Source organism: Eufriesea mexicana, unplaced genomic scaffold (genome assembly GCF_001483705.2).
Source record: "Eufriesea mexicana isolate 0111107269 unplaced genomic scaffold, ASM148370v2 scaffold168, whole genome shotgun sequence".
Classification (NCBI taxonomy): Eukaryota; Metazoa; Arthropoda; class Insecta; order Hymenoptera; family Apidae; genus Eufriesea; species Eufriesea mexicana.
In genome coordinates, this window is record NW_016908333.1 from 203,108 (window position 1) to 226,648 (window position 23,541).

The 23,541-nt window shown below is 45.1% G+C and overlaps 1 protein-coding gene across 1 annotated transcript in view; it reads right to left on the reverse strand.

Moving 5' to 3' along the window:
- Positions 1-23,541, reverse strand: part of LOC108555274 (uncharacterized) — a 56,260-nt gene that overhangs the window by 26,372 nt on the left and 6,347 nt on the right. Inside the window, exon 3 of the mRNA XM_017910849.1 lies at positions 19,473-19,650. Within this exon, the coding sequence (XP_017766338.1) occupies positions 19,473-19,650 (178 nt within the window). The remainder of the gene's footprint in view (positions 1-19,472; positions 19,651-23,541) is intronic.

The window sequence follows — 23,541 nt, forward strand, 5'->3', positions numbered from 1 at the left end:
CTCGCGGACCACGTGTTTGACACCATTGGCGTAGACTATGCAGCGAGGCTACGAGGTAATAAGTTTTAACCCTGAAGGTGGAGGACGAGAGGTTTTTAGAGGTACTGTGTTTACTAGACAGGACTTTATTGACCTGTGGGGGGGGGGGGGGGGGGGGGGGGAATGCGGAAATGCAGAAACAACGCTTTGGGAAAAGACCCTTGTCGCTCTGAAAGCGCAAACAAACTGAACTGTTTTTCCTGCACATTAGACGTCGAGGTGGTCCGCGCGTCCGCGAGTCATGGGATCCTGGTTGTAAAGACATAAACCAGATCCCCATTGACCTGAAGTCCTCGACGTCGCGAAGGAGTGGAAAATATACGAAAGACCTTCGCTTTCCGCATCTGGCTTGTGTCCCTACAACCCTTTCGGTACTACTGTACCAATGGCGGCGGCTATGAAACGTTCTCTAGGTACTACCGTCGCCTATTGGCGGCATCCACGAAACGTCACCGATGACTGTCGCGGTCCGAATGAAAAGTTTAGTGTCAATCACGCTCGAGATTTCTATGAATACCGTAAAACACGTTTTCGTGGTTTCCAGTGCAACCAATCCTGTGAAAAACTTCCTCGTGCCACGAATGTATAACCGCGGCCAGCTCCTCCGAGCTCTACCGAAAGGGTTAAAGGAACTCGTGGTTCCACCTGGATCGATATTATTCGCTTGTCTACGATTAGCGTGGATCTCAGCCTCGTCTTAGGAACGTGCACGGATCGTAAATATGGAGCCGCTTTGGAGAAGCTCGCATCCTATTAGCGAGCCCTGAGCAAATAGTGGATTACGTAGTCCATCGTCAATCATGCACGATTGATATCCCGCATCCAAATAATTTTTAGCTGCAATCGATATTTGGAAAACGATACTGTTATATACGCCATGCGTAATCGAACGTGGTCCAGGAAGAAACGAGTGGAGATCGGTATACCGCGTGGAGGCTATCGGCTAGGACGTGACAAGCATTGCTACAGCGTCGGGTTTCCTTTCAATTTTGCAAAATAATTCGCTCTGTGACTTTCGATTCGACGATTATCAACGTTCCCGTGTCGCGAATTATCGGTTGATAATCGAAGACGAGATCTCCGCGAGACAACTCTGAATCGATACTACATTCGCACGATCGCGAACAACAGGATGCAATACGATATCTCGATACGAGTGACGAAGGACGCGAAAGCTCTTGGCATCGAAAGAACGCAAACCAAGACCGATGAAGCGAAACGTCTGCATAGTTGGCGTGATTCGATCGGCCGCGAGATAGCGAGAAATAGGAAGCTGTTTGTCTCACGTTATTATAAATAACACGCGTCGCATGTTTCCGAAAATCTTCTGCACGCGTAATCGCTTCCCGGATTTTGGGAAACGAATGCGTCGAACGGGGAAACTGGGTTATTCGAGAAGACGAGATCGCGAATATGAGAGTTCCTTTATTTTCGACTGTCTCAGCTCGATTATCGTCCGAATTGCACCCCCAATGAGTCATCGATGAATCACTGACGCCTTGCATGAAAGATTCTAATAAACTCGCATAGAGTCCTCACTTTCCCCCATCGTGGTCATCGATCGTCGCGAAATCCTTCAACTAAAGAGAAAATATCTAAGCCTGGCGTGCATCCAGGAGGGGACATCCCGTGGAGTCTCTGCTCGATGATGGAACTTATCCGAGAAGACAAGATCGGGAACATGAGAGTTCCTTTTGTTGCGGAAGGATAAGGAAATAGGGCTAGTGGTCCAGAAGACTTTCTTCGTCAAAGGATTTTATTTTACTGACGGTCCTTCTGCTTGAGAAGGTTTGACACCCCTCGACCGATCGTCTCGCCATCGATGAGTTCAAGTGTCTTAGGCGTAAACAGTCGGAGACGCTGCCTGTCGCCTGACTGTTTACACCGTCTATTCTAAGATCGCTTACACTTTATTTTCGACCGTTCTTAGCTCGACTACCGTCCCAATCGCACCCCTAATAAGTCATCGACGAATCACTGACGTTCTGCATGAAAAATTCTAATAAACTCGCATAGAGACCTCACCCTCTTCCCATCGTGGTCATCGATCATCGCGAAATCCTTCAACTAAAGAGAAAATACATATGCCTGGACGTGCATCCAGAAGGGGACATCCCGTGGAGTCTCTTTGCTCGATGATGGAACTTATTCGAGAAGATAAGATAGCGAATATGAGAATTCCATTATTTTCGACCGTTCTTAACTCGACTACCGTCCCAATCGCACCCCCGACGAGTCATCGACGAATCACTGATGCTCTGTACGAAAGATTCTAATAAACTCGCATAGAGACCTCACCCTCTCTCCATCGTGATCATCGATCGTCGCGAAATCCTTCAACTAAATATAAAATACGTACGCCTGAACGTGCATCCAAGAGGGAGCACCCCGTGGAGTCTCTTTGCTCGACGACGGAATGCTCCTTCGCGTCACCGACGAAAGAATCGAAGGTTAATGACGCAAAAGCTCTCCGGGATCCTAGGTTTTCCCTCGTCGAGGGTTCGAGGGTTGCTCGACGGGGGTGAATACCGTCAATGAAAGCCGTGAAATCGATTCCATCGGCGATCGAATCTCCAACGATGTTGTCGAATCGACGGGACATTACACGAGACATTACGTAAATCCGGACAAGTTTTCGGGGTCGTCGGTCGATTAGCCATCAACGGGCCAATGGGACGAGGAGAAGCGACGGGGCCAGCTCTGCTGGACGGAAGAAAAATTGTCTGGATGCTGTCGATTCATCACGGGACACACGGAGAGAGATAAAACTCGACCGGGCAAATTGCTCCAATGAATCCCCTGGCAATCGAGCCTACGCTATTGCCACGCGAATTTTTACACACGGGATCAAATATTAATCCTCTGTGACTTTGTTTCCAGCGTTCTTTTTAATTTCCAACCGGCCGGGCTCGATACACACCCGGCGTGATTTCCAAAGAGCGATTTACAAAAGCGTCAATTGTCGTCGAAATATCGGCGAAAATCCGAGATATTTCGGAATGAAATATTTCGAAGTCGCGTTATTTCGATACAGTTTAAAGTTCACTCGAGTGCTCTTGTTGGGGAGCAATTATATAGCGCGAAGACCAGGTGTGCCACTTGTTTACGGTTCCAGGTGTCATAATCGCAGCGAGTGTGCGGTTGTATCGCAGGATATAACCATTCGCGCCATTTTTCTTTTCATTTTCTATTCACGTTACAGAAAAACAGTAATTCGAAGACTTTCTGTCATAGAGTGGACGAAATTTTTAAAGTGGTAAATGAGAAATCATATGCAAATTAAGACGTAGAATTATTTTTCTTCGTCATTCCACACATTGTTAGATAATTTTATATTTGATATATTAATTAACATCGATCTTTAGAATTTGATTAAATGGTGACTGAGAGTCACCTCTCGAGTGCAAAGGGTTAATAAACAAATAAACTCTCGATCGCTGGATTGAAGAAAAATATGAATGAGTCAATTGTTTTTGGACCCTGGAATTGGTTTATCAGCCAGGAACTAACAAATAACAAAAGAGCCAACGAATCGTTAATCGTCCAACAAGTCGGTCCACTGGCCAATACCACATCACCTTAATAAATAAATAAATCAATAAACAAATAAACTCTCATTCGTGGCCGTCGAAATTTCGAATGCTCGAGGAATTATTTAGAAAAACGCGTAAAAGTTTTCTCGGCGAAATGCGATTGCCATTTTTCCCACTTACCGTGGCGACAAAGCGACTTGCCCGATCGGCTGTCACGTCCCGTCGCGAGCCCTTATCGATCGCGAGCCGAGGAGCTAATCAAATTTACGTGCATGATGTCGGGCACAAAGCGAACGCGCGGAAAGGAGCCGGCTACCTGGGATTAGCGCTGGGACAGCGACGTAAGCAAGCTGCCTTTGCGCGATGAAACGCGGATCCGAGAGTGAAACGGAATGCCCGTGTCTCAGCCCTCGGTTCAACTTTTACGAGCTTCGTCTGCTCGCAACCGCGTCGGCCAGCCATGCCGAGGAATTCGGATTTTAAATTGGAATTCCGAGCTCCCAGCGATTCTGTCCGTGGTGGAGAATTAGCGGAAAATCCAGGAGAATTTTATTCGCCGACCAGAGATCGACGATCGATCGCCACCCCCTCGAGTGCCCCGATACCCGTTAATGACGAACGAACGCGATAACGCAACGGACTCGATCAAAGCGCGGACGAGCGATGCAGAACTCGGCGAGCGAACGAAATTTCCGCGAGTGGGAAAACGATCCGTTTTGTATCCATAGCGATATTTAGAATACTAATGATCCGAGCGAGCTAGCACGCCGCGACGGACTGTCATCGAGTCCAAAGCCTCGTTTGATCGTCATTTATTTATAAAATTCCCATCTCTCGCAGCGCGGCCATTCTCTGGCTAGAACGAGCATGATCTAACGCGAGATATTTGGAACCGCATTCGCGAGTGGATCGCTGGTATTAATTAATCTAAACTACCGATTATTTAATTAATCTCGCGTGTCTGCATAGATTTGCATAAATACACGGGGGGAAACTGTCGTGGCCTAATACGACATGTTTGCAACGAAATGAGTGGATCATTACCGTTCATTACCGTTGATTAATCGTATTTTATCGGTGTGGATAGGTGCTGCTAAATACACCGTATTTGTATAAATTTGTATAAATAAATAGAAGGAGAACTATGTTTAGAAAAATTTTGAGAAACCCAGCTCTGGGCCACGTGAATATTTATTTATTTATCTTAACGAGTACTAACCCTTTGGTAACGGGAAAAATAATAATAATAAAAATAACGATGAAACCCGGATTTCAATATACAACACGGGTTCTAGCAACAAGACTACGTTGGAAAAATACAAGTCGGCGGGGAGGAAAGAAACAAAACAGAAATTGAAACTGGAACTGACTGAACTGAACTGAACTGGAACTGTACTGAAAGTGTCTTTTCGCAAATTTTGTGGGCGCTTATATAATGTTAGTTTTTGGGAGGGTGAAGATGATCATTGGCCCTTAGTGAAAGTAGGAATGAGTCAATTATTTTTGAACTCTGAAACTGGTCTGCGTTTATCAACCTGGCCCTTCTAGTGACTAAGGGCCAACGAATCGTTAGTCATTCAACAATAATAATAATAATATAGTACAGAGTCATCCAGAGTTATCCTTGTCCGATAGAAGATACAATATACTATGCTTAAAATGAGTTGGTGAAGAGAGAAAATTTAAAGATTGTGAGAAACGGTGTACATTAATAAAAATTCCGTCGAAACAGTTGTAGTGACCGTAAAGGTAATTCTGCAGCTCCTGTACATACATATGTACATTTCACTCGAGATATCCAATATTCGAACGGAATTCGTGAAACGGATCGAGAATCGTGATCCACGGTCTCGAAGATTGCGAAACATCCCGAACTAATATCCAACGACCGGTACCCTCTTGGACCCCGTAGGTCACGTGATCGTGGACAAAGTTGCCACTCGAGGTATCTGGAATCTCGTACAGAGATCACCGTGTTGCTCGTTTTACGAGATTCTCGAGACTCGTCACATGGTTGCTGTAGGATCGAGACACGCGTTGCGTTCCGGCCAAGAACAATGCTTCGTGAATTCCTCCGGCTTGGCACGTGTGTACACGAAACACGAAGATGGCGCTGAACGTGCGGAGTTATATATAAACGGAGGGCCGAGAAAAGGAGAGGTCTCCGGTAAGAAAACGAAAAACCGGTGCAAATATTTACACCGTCTATTTGAAGAGGCGGCCGAACGCATCGGCCGGGCTGATCTCCCCGGTTACGACGTAATAATTCGCGTAATAATCCGCGATTCCTATGGTAAACGCGAGAGGCAAAGAACCGTGGACCCCGCGAGAAAGCTTCTCAGCGTCCAGACGCGATAATGCTAGTCGTATTTCACTGATCGAGTTTCCAGCAACCAGAAGATTCTAGAGGAGTACTCTGCCATCGGAAAATTCTATCTCGTTGTACCTTCAAAGGTTAGGAAAACGAATATAGTGCATCACGTATTCAGTGAGACAGTGAATTTTAACCCTTTGCACTCGAGAGGCGTCCTTCAGTCGCCATTTGATAAAATTTCGAAGCTCGATATCGTAGGGTGGCGAAACTGGCCTTGAGACACCGAAAATTCACGAAAGAACAAGAACGCGATAACACAAACTCAAAACTCGAAAACTGATTTAACTTAGGAAAAGAACACCGAGATAACGAAAACACACAAAGACGTGCTCTTTTAAAACTCTCTTTCCAACACCAAGCGATTCATGCTTGTGCTGGTCACAACCAATTTCAAAGGACTCTGTTTTGGTTGTCAAGGACCACGCTTTTATGCTTTCCTTAACCTACGCTTCACCTCCCCGTAGAGGAGTCGCGCAACTTAATTTTGTTATATAGAATAACTTTTCGATTTGCTTCTAGAAGATATCGATCGGTTTACAATTTGTTTTTGTTGGCAATAGCCGATTCGCGATTTCTTTTGGTATCCTGCAATATTAATTAACTCTTCGCACTCGAGGATTTTTTGGCCAGAGAAGAGTAGAAATTCAGAGATTCTCTACTAATAAGCCGACGATACTTTTCTGAGTAGTAAATAAAGAATTGTATAATAATAAAATTGTAGAATTATTTGATTTCGATACCTCGCACGCTGTTACGTTACATTAAATTTAATACATTAATTAATATCGATCTTGCAAATTTTATGAAATGGTGACTGAAGCTCACCTCTCGAGTGCAAAGGGTTAATATATCAAATTTGAGATAACGTAATAGTGTGCGAGGTACCAAAATTACTTTTAATTATTCTTACTTATTGCTAGAAAAATATCATCAGCCTTATACCAGAAAATTTTTCAACTCGTACTGCTCTTTGGCCAAAAAATCGTCGAGCGAAAAGGGTTCATTGAGAATAAAGAAAATAAGGGATATAATACGATTTATACAGATACCCTGTTAGTCTAATGTAAGAGGAATCTTTATTTGGATGGCGTCAAACTGCGGCGAGATCTATCTTTGCTTCGAGGAACCATCCAGCTTATCAATTATCGAAGCAGGGTTCAGTGACGCAATGGGTTGTCATAGGGTTTATAGAAACCTAGCTGACGGGTTCGACGAGGCACTTTTTGACAGTCCACTGTCTGCACCACGCATCATAGAAGGCTTCGAGTCTCCGTGTATTTTATACCGTCAAGAAATATAGGATATAACCAGAATCAAAGTTCGTTTCGACTTATTAAGCCGATCTTCACCACACTGATGTCTGAAGAAAGGTTTTGACTGTTTACGTCTATATACAGCGAAGAATGACGTAAAACTGACCGACGAGAGTCAAGAAAGACCATAAGCCCGGCCCGCCACAGCTCTCAATTGTTTCAGAATGTCGAAGACGCTCCAAGGCAAAAAGACGATGTATAACGTTGTTCCCCAACAGAGAGAAAACGAATATTTCTGTGGATCTCCCTAACTGTCGAGGAAATCAAACTTGACTCTTTAAATTATGTCACGCTGAACCCTCGTCGAGACCAGTTTCACTTACTCGTGACTAAAGTAAAGACACCCAGTAATTTTATTCCAAAGCACTGTTTTTCGTGAATAAATCATACAGTAAAAAGTGGAACTGTGCAATAGAATTCGAAAGAATTCGAATTAATCGAGTTCAGTTTAGGCTACTTGCGAGACACTTAAGATGGGAAAAATTCCAGAGACTGGGATGACATGTCCCTCCTGAACCTCCTCGAGGAACGCAGATGGAAGAAAAATACATAAATCCTATTGGATCGATCGCTGTTCCATGTCGAAGAATTCCTTGAGTTTTCTTTATGGTAATCGTCAAACGAATTGATTAGAATTCGTTTTAATCGAGTTTAGTTTAGGCTGCTTGCGAGACACTTAAGATGGGAAAAATTCCAGAGACTGGGATGACACGTTCTTCCTGAAGCTCCTCGAAGAACGCAGATGGAAGAAAAATACATAAATCCTATTGGATCGATCGCTGTTCCATGTCGAAGAATTCCTTCAGTTTTCTTTATGGTAATCGTCAAACGAATTGATTAGAATTCGTTTTAATCGAGTTTAGTTTAGGCTACCTGCGAGACACTTAAGATGGGAAAAATTCCAGAGACTGGGATGACACGTTCTTCCTGAAGCTCCTCGAAGAACGCAGATGGAAGAAAACTGGATAAATCCTATTGGATCGATCGCTGTTCCATGTCGAAGAATTCCTTGAGTTTTCTTTATGGTAATCGTCAAACGAATTAATTAGAATTCGTATTAATCGAGTTCAGTTTAGGCTACTTGCGAGACTGGGATGACACGTTCTTCCTGAAGCTCCTCGAAGAACGCAGATGGAAGAAAACTGGATAAATCCTATTGGATCGATCGCTGTTCCATGTCGAAGAATTCCTTGAGTTTTCTTTATGGTAATCGTCAAACGAATTAATTAGAATTCGTATTAATCGAGTTCAGTTTAGGCTACTTGCGAGACTGGGATGACACGTTCTTCCTGAAGCTCCTCGAAGAACGCAGATGGAAGAAAACTGGATAAATCCTATTGGATCGATCGATGTTCCATGTCGAAGACTTTACAGCCACTAAGAATGCCAATTATTCCTTGAGTTTTCTTTATGGTAATCGTCAAACGAATTAATTAGAATTCGTATTAATCGAGTTCAGTTTAGGCTACTTGCGAGACTGGGATGACACGTTCTTCCTGAAGCTCCTCGAAGAACGCAGATGGAAGAAAACTAGATAAATCCTATTGGATCGATCGCTGTTCCAGGTCGAAGAATTCCTTGAGTTTTCTTTATGCTAATCGTCAAACGAATTAATTAGAATTCGTATTAATCGAGTTCAGTTTAGGCTACTTGCGAGACTGGGATGACACGTTCTTCCTGAAGCTCCTCGAAGAACGCAGATGGAAGAAAACTAGATAAATCCTATTGGATCGATCGCTGTTCCAGGTCGAAGAATTCCTTGAGTTTTCTTTATGCTAATCGTCAAACGAATTAATTAGAATTCGTATTAATCGAGTTCAGTTTAGGCTACTTGCGAGACTGGGATGACACGTTCTTCCTGAAGCTCCTCGAAGAACGCAGATGGAAGAAAACTAGATAAATCCTATTGGATCGATCGCTGTTCCAGGTCGAAGAATTCCTTGAGTTTTCTTTATGCTAATCGTCAAACGAATTAATTAGAATTCGTATTAATCGAGTTCAGTTTAGGCTACTTGCGAGACTGGGATGACACGTTCTTCCTGAAGCTCCTCGAAGAACGCAGATGGAAGAAAACTAGATAAATCCTATTGGATCGATCGCTGTTCCAGGTCGAAGAATTCCTTGAGTTTTCTTTATGCTAATCGTCAAACGAATTAATTAGAATTCGTATTAATCGAGTTCAGTTTAGGCTACTTGCGAGACTGGGATGACACGTTCTTCCTGAAGCTCCTCGAAGAACGCAGATGGAAGAAAACTAGATAAATCCTATTGGATCGATCGCTGTTCCAGGTCGAAGAATTCCTTGAGTTTTCTTTATGCTAATCGTCAAACGAATTAATTAGAATTCGTATTAATCGAGTTCAGTTTAGGCTACTTGCGAGACACTTAAGATGGCAAAAATTCCACGAGACTGGTATGACATGTCCCTCCTGAACCTCCTCGAGGAACGCAGATGGGAGGAAAATAGATAAACCCTATTGGATCGATCGCTGTTCCATGTCGAAGACTTTACAGCCAGTAAGAATGCCAGTTACTCGTCGAGTTTTCTTTATGGTAATCGTTGAACGAATTCGTTAATGTTCGCCGACGGCGCGACTCTACGGGGAAACATAAATTCGTAGGTGGGTGTTCGTAAAAGGTTAATGAGGAACGAGAGGCTGGACGATGGAAACCTTTCGCGTGAGCCGAGTAGCCGACCTCCCTGCGTGAAACTTATTTTCCTGGGCTTGTTCCCCGTGGGATCGCTCTCGGTGGTCTAACTAACGCGACCACAAACAACTCGTGACTATTTCGGGGGATTACAACGAAGTTTCGAGAGAACCCGTGAAGACTATAGGCGAAGCCTCGCCGGGTCGTATCGATGTAGCGCGGCTCGAGTTGGTCGACGAGAGATCGAGAAAATTATGAAACGCTTGGTACCCGCGATGCGAGAACGATTTCTGGACCGAAGGACCATCCAACGTGCGCGCGTTCTTCGAAATGTCATAATTTCCTATCGAAATTAGCGGAACGAAAGTCACCTTGGGCGAGCCGGTTACGTCGCGTAGAAATAGCGCAACCTTAGTCATTTTGTTACAACAAATATAAATAAAAGTACTATTCTAGCAGCGGATCGGTTTGGCAGTGGTTTGCTGACGCAGAGCGTCATAGCTGGCCAATAATTAAAGATTCCGGTCGAAATTTCCGAACGATTAATTGCAATAAATTCGACGTTGGCTGACAATTACCCGGCCTAACGCATTTGTCACTCGATGCGCGACGTTTTGGACCCTGTCCACGAATGAAAATCCGATTCGTTACAACCACCGATGTTCGTGAGTCATCCATCGTTACTCACGTAATACCGAGGAAACGCTGATCGCGATCGGTCGTGACTCAGCCGCGAGTCCGGAAAATCAGCTTTTAATTTTAGTCACCGATCAGCTCGCGGGTGGAAACTGTCTGGCTCGAAGGTATCGCGAGGGAAAAAAAGTACAAAGGACGTTTCATTCGCGGCGAAAATCTGGCAAAAATTCAACGAGCTTTTTCACTGTAAACAGAGATCCATCGCGAGCAAGATTCATTGCCGAGGAATAATTCTCGAAGGAAGGTGAATGCTACGCTCGTGAAATTCGGAAGAACGTTCCCCCGAGGAGAAGCCACGCGATGATTGCACCACCGTGTTCCATTACACCCCGTGTAATTACCGATTTTCTCGCGATAAACAGCACTCTCTGCGAGACGATCGCAAAGGCCGATACTGTCGTCTCGTTAGCTAGACCACGCTCCACGTAGTCTCCCGAATCGATATTTTCGTGGTTCGATATTTATGTAACGATCTTCGAACGCGAGCAACGCGAAGATCTTCGTAATTACGAGGACCACTAGAAATAGAAGAAGCATAGATCGATTCGAGATTTTTATCGTCCCGTGATTCACTTAGCTCCGCGCAAACGTCGATTCTATCTCGATTCCCTGGAAAAGGTGCGTCCTGCTCAGGTTCGTGCAGCAAGATTTCTCCCCGTCTAATTCGAGCTACTCACGGGTATTCTCATCGCAACGACGCAGAAGCCCTTGGAACCTCTTTCGAACATAGTTTCGAACATAGGACACTGATTTATCATCGATCCGATAATTTACCTCGATCCCCGAATTTTCCTGCGGAGAGACCGAGGACGAAATCGCGAGAGCGCACGTGACCAGCTCTAAATCAGCTCCAGTCTGCTTCGAGGCAATCAGCGCCAAATGCACGACGGCGATGACTAACAATAAGCTGGTGGAGGCCTGTCGCGGTTGTCGGAAGAACATTGACTCAGCGTCCCGACGCATACGTGGCGAGCCATTCGAAATTCCACGAATATTCCTCGCCGCGTCGTAAAAGCCGCCAAACACGCCGATCGTTTTTCGCCTCCCCTCGCACCCTCTCCCGCCACCCCTCGCGCTCGTGCATCTTCATCGTCACGTGATCGCGGACTTTCCCTCTCCATCGGGGACCGGTTTAGAATAACCCAAAGCTCCGCTGTTCCGTCCATTCGCGAGTTCGAACCCGACTTGTTCGCGTCTAATCTCTTCCACGGGACATCCCCTGGCAATTCACTGGCAATTCGCTGGCTAACGGAAAGCAACGCGCAACTATCGCTCTCTAATGGAGGTCGCCAAAGGTGCGTGCAGCATAACTCGATTCGACGCCCGATCGAAACCCCTCGCTCTACTTTTCTAACCGGACTATTCCAGCTGATTTACTCGATATCGATCTTTAATTTCGTCCGTGTCATCTCGTCCATCGGTCTCTCTCTCTTTTCGAATATTCTTGGGATATTTTTGAAATTTTTGCGACAATTTTTCTCACGCGTATTGGGAATATATAGTCTCTTTTTTGATCAATCGTCTTTGGTGCGAAGAATTAATCGGAACTGGTATCTCTGTGCAGTGAACGAGAACGCCGACAGCCTGGTGGAGCAGTCGATGAACGTCTCGGCGGAATCCAAGTCCGTCTCAACGATGAAGTCCGTGCAGAGCGTGCAAACCAAGTCGGTAATGGAGTCCTCGACGTCGATCAAGTCCGTGACCTCCTCGTCCACCAGGTCGCAGCAGTCCATGGAGTACGAGGAGACGGTCGAGTACAGCGACTAGGGGAACGGCCATAGACCACGCCAAATCGCAAAGAAAAAAAAAAGCCAAAAAAAATAACCACGGGAACCCTTTCGATTTCGTGCCACGCGGGGGAGAGTGGCGCGCGGTATTTCTGACTCGACTCCAGCGTCGATCCACGCTGCATCCCGAGCGCGTTCTCTCCACTCGTTTCCCTCGGTTCGGATGTTCCAGAGATTCGAGAGCGGAATACACAATGGAGAAGACCCTTTGTCGGGAAGCCAGTCGCGTTCCTCGCAGCTGCAACGCGCCAACAGATCCATCGAGCCGTGATTCGAGGGGAAACGCGGTTAGACCCTAGCAGAAAGTGTGGCAGGAAGTCTAGCACAGGGCACTGCGCCGTTGGTTCGAGGACAAACCGCGAAGAGAACGCGTGGTCGTGTTAAGGAAACGGCTTCGGGAACGGAAGGAAGAAGAGAGACGCGAGTCGAGTGGAAGACCGATCGACGGCCATGGCAATCTGTTCGGGGTGGCTTTCAGAAATAACCGCTGCCTCTTGTGCTACACGCGTGATAACGACAAGAGGAAAAAGAAGAAGAGAAAGATGAAAGCGATGGAACGTTTGGAAGCCCCGAGCGTGGCTCTGGCTCTCCTCCAATCGGCGTGGTTCACCGCCAAATAGCCACTCGTCCCTTCCTTTTCTTCCTTCCAGGGTCCTCCTTTAAACGTCTGTAAGCCTCTCATTGTCGCGTCTCGATCCCACACTTCACTGCGAACGTTCGGTTATCTTTGTACAATAAAGTTTCTAAGATATTGTTCTCTGCTTCGTTCAATACCGATCTCTCGTGCCCCTTCCGATCCAGCGTCTCATTGTCAGGGGAATAGCCTCGGAGAATAGCCACGAGATCGTGGGTTATTATCTACACGACTTGCTTCACAGGGTGAAAACCGATTCCACCACGATCGTGAACACTCGAAAGACAAAGATCGTCGAGGATCGTTAGAGGCTGATACAACGTCGATTTCGTCCACTGTCGCGCAATTCCACCCTTAACCTTTTCAGCTGGATCACGCGAGCCTCGATCGGGAAAGAAATGTCATCGTGACTGGTCACGACCGAAGTCAAGCTCCATGTCGTTTTCGAGATCCAATTAACCGACGCGAAATGAAAACCGTGAAAAAGGCCAGAGCATTTTCTCGTTTAATCCGCTAACGTGCTCCCCTCGCCAGGGACGTGCTCGAATTAAACCCAGAAGCGTCCAGATCGAATTTTAATTTCTGTCACATCGATGGAGCTTAGATAAATCCTGCTCCTGACGGACCAGTTACCGATCGGACTTCAGATACGTTTCGGAACACGTCGGACGAAAGGAAAAGGAAGGGATGCGTTTCGTCTTCGGTCTATTAATGGGGACTCATCGGTAAGGCTACCTAGCAGGCTCTGCCTTAAACGGGGGATACTTAGGAGAGTTTCGAAATCGTGTATACGAGAAACGGAGGATTTTTACGGAAGATTTACCGAGAAAAGTCTTTGAACCTCCTTAAATTAGGAATCTATCTATTGACGAGGGTGAGAATGATGCTACTACAAGTCTAACACTCTCTCTTTTCAGACACAAGCTCTCTTCATTGATCACTTATTTTGCCTTTGATGGGCCAGGTATTTCAGACACTCGGATGCATTCCTGGACTTTCGTTCATTGCTTGCACTCGACTCGGTCATAAATATCTCATCCATACAATGCTTGCACGTGGTCATCCGTTCTTCCGCATACACTCCAGATGCTACCCTAAACGTCTAAGCCGAACCCGATACCGCTCTTAACCCTTTGCGATCGACGATTTTTTGGCTAGAGGAGGACACGAGTTGAATAATTTTCTGCTATAAGGCTGACGATATTTCTCTGAGCACTAAATAAGAAATCATACAATAATTAACACGTAGAATTATTTAATTTCGATACCTCGTCCACTGTTACATTATATTAAATTTGATATATTAATTAATATCGAGCTTCGAAATTTTATCAAATAGTGACTGAAGGGCGCCTCTCGAGTGCAAGGGGTTAATACTGTTTCCTTTGCTAAAATCCTTCTCAGCTCACAGCTATGGTGGTCACCCGTGATCGCCAATAAGATAAACGCTCCATTGGGTAATACTCCCATGGCGTCCTGAGGGAAACATCTAATTTCGGCGTGGCAGTCAAAGGGTTAACCCAGCCCTCTTTTCTCCTCCTCTAACGTTTTGGAAATCGTCGAGTCGCAGAATCCGTGGGAACGGGATAATATCAATGAGAAACGAACTCGTTGACCGACGCGTGTCGTCGATGAGCGACGTCTACTCTCATTAGCGCGCGTCCCGACGCCAAACACCGAGACTGGCGATTTCACCCGTCCATTTCATTCCGTATTTAACGCATTTAGCGTGAAAAACTTTTGCGTCGAATATTTTCCGAAATATTAACACGACGACCACTTAGCCGCAGGCGGAATTTGGCAAATTCGCGGGCCAATGAAATTAAGCGATATTCTCCCGGGGAAAAGGCGGTCGAAAGTTTTACAAGTCGCCGCATTTCGAGGGTTCCCCCGTTTATGACTTTTAGTTTAGAGAAGGCTGCCGGCTAAATGTGGAATGCTCAGAGCGTGGAAAAAGTTTCGGTGTCATCGACGAGCACGCACTCTGAGCCCGCGCACGGAACGCATAGAGCGAGCAACCGTGGAAAAATTCGAAAGCTCGGTGTCCCTTTTTCAATATTTTTATTCGCTTCGAGTTTATTCCCGCGAGTAAAATTGCGCTAAAATTACTAACCGGAAATTGAACACTGGTAAACGATAACTGGCAGTTGAGAGAGAGCGAAATTTCAGGTCCACAAATTTAATTCGATTCTAACAGGATGTCTAATGAAATGTACGGATCTTGTCGAGGTTCAACGACCTCCTTGATGAATAATTTTCTTCGTATCTTTTCTGAGCAAGTTATTATTGAACCAGCACGAATATAGCTTCTTGTTAAGATGGTAACTGCAAATCGCTATCTGTGTGTTGGAAGTTTGTGTATCTAGACAGGTATGACATCTAGTGGACTGTTGGCATTTTGTCTTATGTTTTTTCCTGACTCAGTCTAATGTAACTGCAGAGACCAGAGAACCGTTGTACCGCTAATACGTGCTTTGTAATAAAGAATTATAAAATGTAGGGTTGCGAACAGTGAAGGACTCTAGCAAGGGAATAATAACCAGCGACATCGGCTTCGACTTATGCGTTTAGGACGATGCCTGGACTGCGTGCGAACGGATGAGATATTTATGACTGGGTCAAGTGATTGAGAGAGAAAGCCTGTGTATGAAAAGAGTTTTAACTTTAAGTAAGGGTGCAAGGGTGCGGATGAAGCAAATTGTGTGTAGTCGAGACGTAGTGAATAGAGGATCGTGTATTTGAGAGTTAGAATTGAGAAGAACTTGGTGTAATATGTTATGTGTGTAATAAAATTAAATAAACCTGTTTTGTTATTAAAAAGGAGTTGTTTATTAGACACGCAGATCTCGGTCTCCATAGGATTAATCTAGCTAGAAATCCTACAAAAGTAATACCACTACGCGTGATTTATTAACACGTTGAATGCCACGCCAGTTTTATAGGGATTGCCCCGATGAATTTTCTATTATGCGATATATATAATGTTGAAATGTTATCTGCAACAGATAAGTTACAATGTATAATCATGTTTGACATGTTAATTGCGACGAGGATCGCCATTGAATTAACGATGGTAATAATACAAATTTATAAATATTGACATTTGTTTAAATTATATATATTTCTATCAATCTGGGGGTGCCGGTCACCGGTGGCCCCCGTGGCATTCAATGTGTTAATTAACACAGATATTTAGAATTTGATTAAATGGCGACTGAGAGTCTCTTCTCGAATGCAAAGGGTTAATTCATATCGTAGAGCATACGAAGAAATTGTTGTCGTAATGGTTACATAGATTTTTGAATATATATGAATTGATATAATAAAGGAGCAATGTTTGAAAGAAAGGGATAAGTGGGACAAGTATGCATGGGATGCCAATATCTAATGAATTCAGGTTATTGTGATAAATGATTATGCATGTAATGATTGAGATGTATGTGAATTGTGAATTGTGTATGTCGTGTAATGTATGGAAGTAGAAAGAACAAACCAGAGAGATTAGACATAGGTCGGTTGTAATTGAGTTGAAATAACACTCCTCCTAGTCTTCGAAATTTCTTCGTCAACCTGATCCTCGTCCGCCATTTTAATGCGCTTCCTTGACGAACGTCCATTAACCGGAAGTAAAATTCGAAATCGAGTTTGAATTTCGCCCCGCTTCCTACCACGAACTTTTAGCTCGGACCCTCACCCTCTTCGAGAGATCTTCGATCGATTCGAAAACTGGGAGAAGGCGAGGTTTCCAACGCGATGGATTCCTAGAACTCGTTATCGCGATTAGCTTATCGAACTTGCTACCAAAAACGCGATTTCGAAATAAATAAACAAACCCCAGCCGCTTATCGCGAGCGGATTAAATTTTCGAGCAGGCAGGCCCGATTGTCATAAATTTTTATCGCGAGAATCAGTTTAGAAGCACCGTCCCTATGAGTACGAACGATTCTTCTCTGTCAGAGAGGGAGGACTTATGGCGTTTCGTAACGAAAGTCGAATGAAATCGTAGGAACGAGTGGACGTAAAGCGGCGATACCGATCCTCACCTGCCGGAAGCAGTACCAGTTTTCACTCTGGGAAAATGTATTTTCCGGAGGAACGCAACGGGGAACCGATTGTTTCGTTGGATTAGACGCTACCAGCTGGTACCCTAGCTATAAAGCGTAATTCGCGGGACAGGTTGAGTGTGGCGCCGATTTTGCTATAATTTCTGCTCAGACGGCAGCGAGTGAACACTTGATGCCGAGCGCTCAAGAACGCTGAAGAGTACGAACAGAAGATTACTTTATTTCACTTTGTCGTTTGGACCGCGAGAGTAGTGCAGCCAGTGCACAAATATACAAATTCTAAACAGAAGATAATGGGGTGGGGAATGCTAGAAGGGCAAAAAGACGATCACCGAGAGACGATCAGTCAGAAAAAGTCACGAAAGTGTAAAGATTTACTTGAGCAGAGGGAATTTAGTTTTTACAATATATTAATTGTCAATAATGTGGGCAACTTTCACCGCTGCCCATTGTTTCCCGGCGAGAGAAAGCTCTTCGTTGGAATTCTAGGAATTAGGGAGAAGGCCCAAGGACAACAGCCACAGATGGGGATGCTAGACGCCAAGCTCGGACGTCTGGACTGGAGCTCAGCGGAAGAGGCTACGGACACGCGAAGACAAGGCGACGGAGAGGGGACACACCCTATAAAACAACGAGGGATGTGTTTTTGGGGCACTATTCGGCCCGCATACGTAGAATAAAGAAGCTACTCAGAAGCAAAGAGCATAGCTTCACTGAAATCCTTTCCTACAATAATTTAACGCCTGGCAATGCCGATCTCACGCACCGATGTCGACCAAACGAAAAGTTCGCTGTCAGTCCCTAGAATCCACGCCGTCCAAACGAAGAGTCTACTGTCAGTCTCTAGGGACTCACGTAGCACTCAACGTGTTAACTCCATGGAGCATCTAACCGCGGCGCGTATAAATTAGGAAAATGAGGATCGATAGCGTGGAGCTGAAGTATAACCGTTCGATGGTCGTACTGTGGCTGTTGGCTTAGTACCGCTGTACTATTGCTATAACTATAGGAAAGTCGGCGAGCTTCGTTAATCCCATTTCCGCTAGATCTTGCCTCGCCGGTGCAAACGGCTTATCCAACGGACAAGTGGAAAAATTAGCGGGATGAGGAGGGTGGAAATCGATGTAGGAGTAGCAGCGCGATTAAATTATTGCGTTGCTATAATTGAGATTGCTGCAATCGAATTCGACATCGAGTGCCACTTACGTTCCACGTGCTCCGCTCCGTGTTTTAATTGCTTTCCGTAGAGATCGCGCGCGGCGCACGAATTTTCCCTCCGTTCTCGATTAATCGCCCTGCCTCACGGAGGATGGAAATATCGACGGATCCGAAGGGTCACGCGTCGTCGAAGGAAAGGCGAAAAATTGCACGCGCGTTGTAACGCGATTGATTATGAACCGGGAGGCGGGAAGGAGGAAGCCGGATCGAGGTGTCGGCTGGATAAGTCGAAGCCGAAGCGGAGTGACGGACGGAACGGGCATATCGCGCAGTTCGCTCGCCATTGTTCTCGTTCTAGGTCGGATTCAACGCAATTCGATGGGAACGAAAGGATGGAAGAATACTAATCGCGAAAATGGGGAACCCGTGATAGAGCCGGTGTTCCAGGAACGCGTTCGATTATCGGCCCTCGAAATTCCTAAATCACGAACCGTGCACTCGTGCGGACGAGCATTCTATCGGTGAAACGTTACAACTGGGTGCGCTTAAAATTTTTCATCCTAATACTTTTCGCAATCGAGATACCATCGGAACGTTAGGCTTTCCGAATTTCCCAATTTGCAAATATTTCTCGCGGTTCAATTTTCGGACGTTCGATTTTCAAATTTCGAAATTATTTCTGTTTGTTGTAGTATAAATTAAGTACTAAAATAAACTCTACATCCTAGCTATGTGGAGGCGATACCTTCCCCTGCGTTTTGTCTTTTGTCTCCCATTTTTTGGAGACGTCTTTTGGCCTGCGTGGCCCTAAACAGATAGGTCAGTTCTAACCGTTCGCCCTTTTAACCCTTTGCATTCTCAGTCGCCATTTAATCAGATTCTAAAGATGACTGACAATTAATATATCAAATTTAAAATTACCTAACGATTCGTGGAACGTCGAAGTAAAATAATTGGACGTCTTAATTTGCATATGATTTCTTATTCGCCATTTTTAAAATATGGCCGACTTTATGACAGAAAATTACTATTTTTCTGTAACGAAAAAATCGTCGAGTACAAAGGGTTAATAAACATCTATATAATTTGTCCACCGTTTCCACTGGCTACTATTTCTTTGCATTATAACCTCTTAACGCTATTAGGCACGTCGGATGTAAGATGAGAAGGTTGAAGATAATCGCATGCAGGATTGCGAGGTGTATTTTTAGTAGCGACTAATTACCTGCTACTGTTGACGGAAGTGTTGCTCCTGCTGCGTCTCGAGATGATCGAATCGCCGCAATTAACAACGCCTCTGTGAGTTATGCTGAATGCTCTCAGTCTATAGAGGTCCTCGCCGGCTCTCGGGTTATATGCCTTCTCCGGTAAACTATGTACGCGTGGCCTGATGTGGTCCGGCTCTGAAACATATCGATAGAGGGTTAGTTAAAGTCCGGCTATTAGTTAAAATAGGACAACGGCGATATAAACAGACGTTGCTGGGACATCCCATTAATTAGACAGTTATCTCCGCCCAACATCCGTCACGAACAGTCCTTTGGATTTCTATCTAAATTTCTATCTAACCCAGTGGAATATCCGAATAACGAATTCTAAAATTTCTCAAGCTTTCAGATATACGCGTGTTCGGGATATATAATTTTCGAATTGGACGGGGAAGGTCCCAAAATGGAAGTTAATAGAAAAGCAAAGGGGTCGTGGAGTAAAAGGCAAGGTCCTCGACAAGTTTGCGTGTCGAATTTCTAATTACCGGCTCAACAGACCGATCGGTTCCCGATTGCAAAAAGAAATCGTCAATTTGCGTTAAACGATCCATAATTCTTTTTTTCTCCTCGTTTACCCTAGAAAGTTCTCCAATTGCGAAACGATCCTCGTGATCAAAGCGTCGCACCGAACACCAGCGAAGCTTTGCCTTCGAGGGTTTCCTAATTTCCCGTTCAACTCACCAGCTTCCGAAATATCCTCACCCTCGCCAATTTTTATCCACGCTTCTCTTTTTATTCACGCAAAAAGAAAATAATACCACGCCGGTTCCACGATTTACCTGTTCCACTGCTCGACATTCCCCGATCCTTCCACCCCCCACTCTCCACTCCCCGAAATTTCACCCGCTTTTCCGGCGCAGCCGAACGCAAGTGGTTTCCAATTAACTTCCATGGCATTCGGTTTTATTAAATATTTCCGATATTTCCCTAACAATGTTTCTTCGCGATATTAGCGTACAGCGAATTTCGATGATCAAAGTAACATTATCCCACCAGGTTCGTAATGCACGTCACGTCGGGCGTATATTCGAATACAAGCATCGCTTCGTAGGACCTGCCTTCAAGGGTACTCGTGATTCAGCATTCAAAGGGTCTCTGAAATATGGCAAACGACAGAGCAAAGAGTAATCCACGTGTCTTCGCTGGGTTTCAACTTGACCACGGTCGGATCATGCGTCAACCCTCTCGGCGAGCCTCTGAAAAGGACCCTCTATCCGCGACTTCAACTTTCCTCGAATAAAGTCGCAAAAATTCGTGGCTCTTTTTCCAAATGCGTTTCTCTTTATCGTCGGTTATGCTCTTTAATTAAACCGTCGTCGTGTTCCACGATTATACTCGAAAATCGCTGCTGGCTACGAGGTACCCTTTATTTCTTTTTGATCCACCCTTATTAACGTCTGCGCAAAGAACGTCCTGGAAAACTCGTGACAAATTCCTGAGAAATTCGCGACAAACTCGTGACAAATGATACTTGTCCCTTATTCCCTGTGGACTTTAATCGAATCGAAATTTCGCGTTCCCGGATCCAAATCACGTTTCCAGCCTTCCACGATCCGCGTTTCCGGTGTCGACGGATGGAGGATCGGATTGGAATTATAGACGACGGCGGGATATTCGGTGGAAGAATTTTGCAGGTGACCTTGCGCGAGCAACAGTTCGTTAGTATACCGGGGCAAGTTCGAGAGACGGATGGAAATGGAGCCAGGGTCGCGCACACGTCGACATCGACAAAGCGCGGTCGTCGCTTCGACATTTAATGCGGTTACAGTCTACGAGGCACTCAAGAAGTTCGTCTCCCGGGCCGGGTATCTAATTACAGCAACGACGCTACCTGGAACTTCGCGTCGTGGAAATTAGCGGCGAATTTTCGCCGATTCCCAGGCAAATTCCAATGTCTTCGACCGATCGCTCAGCCGAACACGCGTCTTCGATTAATTCCCCGTGAATTAACCCTCTGACGATGATCGTGCTGCCTTTCGCGAGAAATTTTGTAGAAAATGGGAATCGAGTTTTATTTTTCTCCGAGTGGAGAAATTTGAGAGAAAGTTTAGGGAGATGTTAGGAAAAAGTTAGCCTCTGTTCTCTATGGTCACTGTCAAAAACACCGATCACTCTGAGTGAATGAGAGGCTGTTTTAATTCTTTATTACCAGCGTCCTAAAACTAACGGACACTCAGACCACCCTGACATCACTTGGACTACTCTGCGTTGCATGAAAGAAGTCATCTGAAAAACTTGTAGGACCAAATCCCCACCAGCCCGACCATTCTAACATCATGGCAGAAGTAGAGTAAAACGCTTCCCTTATTGGCAGAACTGGTCCCTTCCTATTAGCCTGGTCATAGAACACCATGTGACAAAGAAAGCGAACGAAGCAACGAGACAAAGCGAGACAGACGCAAAAAATAGATGCATGGGCGTAGACTCATCCCAAAGCGTAGTAGTGCGTCCAATTCGTTGTAAGTTAACTCTGAGATAACATTTCTTTCGCGGATATCTTACGCCTATGTTAACGTACTACGTTACCGAACTTGGAGATAGTAGTTTTGGGAGTGTCATAGAAGAGTGAGTATTACTAACAAGAGTACAGACGGAGCAAGTGGAATACCCCTCTTGCCCCCCAACCGAACGAGATGACTTCTTTCCTGCAACGCAGAGTAGGCCCTAGTAAGAGTCTATAATTCACCTGTATAGGCAGACAGGTCTGATTCGGTTTAAACTCCTATCACCACAGAAAGATTAGAGAATTCATAAAATACAAGGAGATACAAGATAGGACGAAACACCTTCCTTGCGGCCTTCTATCTGCTATCCTATCACAGCACAACGTCCAAGGGGATACCAATCGGTAGCACTCGAGGAACACAACACGAAAACATCACAGGTCCCCCACAATTCGAAAGATCCCTTACTCGAAATACTCGACGAGGCACGTTGGTCAAAATCGCTTGGCTTTCAACCGAGAAAAATGATCGCGGAAACGCACGGGACAGTGAGATACGACGCGTTGAAAATCGGAGGCGTCGCGCTTTGATAGCGTGCTTTTCGTCGAGTGCCTTTATCGTTGGTTTCCTCCTGGCGGCACGCCCGATATCGCGAATTTTCGCTCGGATACAGTCTCGCCATTTCTCTGCCGCGGATATTTACAGCCAGCGCGAATACTCTGGTCTTCTGTCCTCTCGATCTCTCGCATACAACGCGTACTCCAGGATCGAGGTATATGTACCCGATATGTATACGGTCTATGGGACAAACGAAGTGGAATGGAACCGGCTGGGTCAGACGCTTTTCTCGCCGCGCCTCGCAACTCCTGCGCTTTCAGCCGCTTCGTTACTTTCCCCTGTATTCGTCACCACTGCCCACGGATTTGTATCTTCGCCAAACCCGCCTTTCGCGACATTTTTCTAAGTATTTCGTTAGACTTTTTCACTGCGAGAATTAACCCTTTGCACTCGAGAGGTGACTCTCAGTCACCATTTGTTTTAACGCTATAACTTAGACAATGGATAATGATAATTATATTAAGAACATCGAAATAAAATTATTCTATTTGTTCGTTTCTCACGCAAATTCACGATTTTCTTTTTTTAATTTTAGCATAAAGAGTATCAGTGAGCTTACACAAATCTAAGAAGAGCTTCGAATCGCATCCTCACAACGAGGAAAGCTTCGAGTCCAAAGGGTTAATCAGTGCTTGCATTCTTCCGTGAACGTAAGATAGTTCAAACGAGGTCTCGTAGGCTTTTATTTTATTATAATATTAGAGTAAATGTGTTTGGTTGTGTAAATTAAAGAGCGTCCTGTACGCTATGTTTTTGGGATAGTTCTATCTGCAAGAGTATGCGTTTCACCGCGGCGCTGCTTCCCTCCTAGCTTAACTCATTTTATGACACTACCTGAGTACGGAAATGGCAACTGTCGCCCAAAATGTTTCTCTGTCATCTGTGTGCCAGTCATCGCTAGAGAGTCTTCGGAGAGAGCAACTGCGTGTGCTTCGACTTCTCTAGAGTTTTTCTTCATCTTCTG